Source organism: Acanthisitta chloris, unplaced genomic scaffold (genome assembly GCF_000695815.1).
Source record: "Acanthisitta chloris isolate BGI_N310 unplaced genomic scaffold, ASM69581v1 scaffold23446, whole genome shotgun sequence".
In the NCBI taxonomy this organism is placed as follows: domain Eukaryota; kingdom Metazoa; phylum Chordata; class Aves; order Passeriformes; family Acanthisittidae; genus Acanthisitta; species Acanthisitta chloris.
In genome coordinates, this window is record NW_008680107.1 from 1 (window position 1) to 2,243 (window position 2,243).

At 58.0% G+C, this 2,243-nt stretch overlaps 1 protein-coding gene across 1 annotated transcript in view; it reads right to left on the bottom strand.

Moving 5' to 3' along the window:
- Positions 1-792: 792 nt before the first annotated feature.
- NPDC1 (neural proliferation, differentiation and control, 1) overlaps positions 793-2,243 on the bottom strand; it is a gene marked incomplete at both ends in the record, with an annotated part of 8,018 nt that continues 6,567 nt past the window's right edge. The window contains 3 exons of the mRNA XM_009077600.1: positions 793-889; positions 978-1,057; positions 1,188-1,272. Coding sequence (XP_009075848.1) covers positions 793-889; positions 978-1,057; positions 1,188-1,272 — 262 coding nt within the window. The remainder of the gene's footprint in view (positions 890-977; positions 1,058-1,187; positions 1,273-2,243) is intronic.

Below are 2,243 nucleotides of genomic sequence, written 5' to 3' on the forward strand. Positions count from 1 at the left end.
CTGAACCCCAGCCCAGCGCAGGGGGGTACCTAGTGGGTTGCAATGGGGTGCCACACACCAGTGACACATCACTCCTGGAAAGGTGCAGCTTCCCTGCTAGGAAGGGCTGGGGGTGGGGTGGGTTGAAGTGTAAAACCCACGGCCGCTGCTGAGATGGGACCACACAGCTGGGCTGGGGACCCCAGGGCAGGACCCCCCTGCCTGGCCCGCAGGAATGGGGTGCCCTGGCCAGACTGCCTGCCAGCCATCAAGTGCCCTTTAATGGGCCTGTAAAGACCCAATGATGACCCGCGATCTGCGCCTTGATGGTTTGGCTCCGCAGCCATTACCATGTGAAAGGCTCCTCTCTGTCCCTTTGTGCTCTTTGTACCCAGGGCTGTTAGGAGCTGCCCTTTCCCGGGGTCCCCTGACTGCCAGGAACGTCCTCCCTGGTTTCAGGGATCACAGGTCCGCACTCCAGGCGCTGGGGTGGCACCAGGACGAGACCCCCAGTCCTGGCGATCAGGAGCCTGAGCTGACCGTGTCGTGTCCCTGGCACCACAGCGATGGCAGATCAGGTGTGCCAAGGGCTACTCTGACTCTCTCCTCCCAGAGAAAAGCTTTGTGCCTGGGCACGCACTCCCCCCTCACTGGAGAGCTGACCAGGGACATAGAGGGAGCAGAGAGCTTGTACCACCTCAGGGCTTGATGAAGGACATGTGGAAAAGGGTCCTCACAAGGAAGTGCTCATCCCAGGCATATTTGGACCCACACTCACACACAGGGACCCCTGGACCCTCTGTGCCCACGTACCGGAGCCAGCCCAGGGCACTCGTACACGGTGAAATCTCCATCCTCATTCTCCTCATCAGAGGATGCTGAGTCTGGCAGCTTAGGCTCCTCTTTATGCCTGGGGGGGAGAGGATGCAGAGACGGGGTGATGATTAGGGGCACCCCAGTTAATGACAGGACACGCTGTCAGCTCTTAGGCTGCTTACTTCTCCAGGGAGAGCATCTGCTGCTTTTGGTGCTGGTAGTGGTACATCTGGGCACTCTGAGCCAGCGTTTTGTCCCCAGGCTGTGGAGAGAGCAGGGACAACTGTGAAGCCTGTGCTCCAGGGGGTCCCAGCCAGGCTAGTGGGAACCCCTCCAGCAGAGCACTGGGGCCTGAGCACCACATCCTACAGGGAGGGCTGTGGACGCCTTACCGAGATCTTGTCGTAGGGCAGGGGGCTGGCCACTCGCTGGACTGAGTAGTCTGCTTTCTGTGCCAGCCTCACCTCCTTCTGCAGCCTGCCAGGAAGGAAATGGGAATCATGGAATCACTGAGGTTGGAAAAGCCCTCTAAGATCACCAAGTCCAACCAGTAGCTCAGCACTACCATGATGACCGCTAAACCATGTCCCTGGGTGCCACACGTCTTTTGAACACTTTCAGAGATGGTACCACTATCCTGGGCAGCCTCTTCCAAAGCTTGACCACCCTTTCTATTAAGAATTTTTCCTTATTATCCAACCTAAACCTCCCCTGGCCAACTTGAGGCTGTTTCCTCTTGTCCTGTCACTTGTTACCTGGGAGCAGAGCCTGATCCCCACCTGGGTACAACCTCCTTTCAGGCAGTTGTAGAGAGTGAGAAGGTCTCCCCTGAGCCTCCTTTTCTTCAGGCTGAGCCCACCAGCTTCCTCTGCTGTTCCTCACCAAATTTGTGCTCCAGCCCCTTCCCCAGCTCCTTTCCCTTCTCTGGACACACTCCAGCACCTCAATGTCTTTCTTGTTGTGAGAGGCCCAAAACTGACCATAGGATTTGAGGTGCCTCACCAATATCCAGCACAGAGGGACAATCACTTCTCTGGCCCATCCTAGCAGATGTCAGGAGCCATGGGAGCAGATAACTCCATTCATGAGCCAGTGACCCCTGGATGGGCTCTGTCCTCCCACCCACATCCCTCCCTGTTCCCTGAGATGGCACTCATAACAGGGGGAACCCCCAGGCACAGCCACTTCCATCTCACAGGGCCTAAGCACGAGGCACTGACATGCCACGGTGTCAGCTACAGTACCACAGTGATGCCTGCATCAGGCGGCACCCACTCCCAGGTGCCTGGACCTGGCACAGGGGTATCTCACCACTGTCCTCCCACCTCAGCTAGCAGATGCCATGCCTGGGGGGCACTGTCAAGGGTGGCTATTGCCTCTCCTCCACCCCCTCATGCCTGGGAAGCACGGGAATACACTTGATGCCACTCCCCTGGGCATGTGGACAC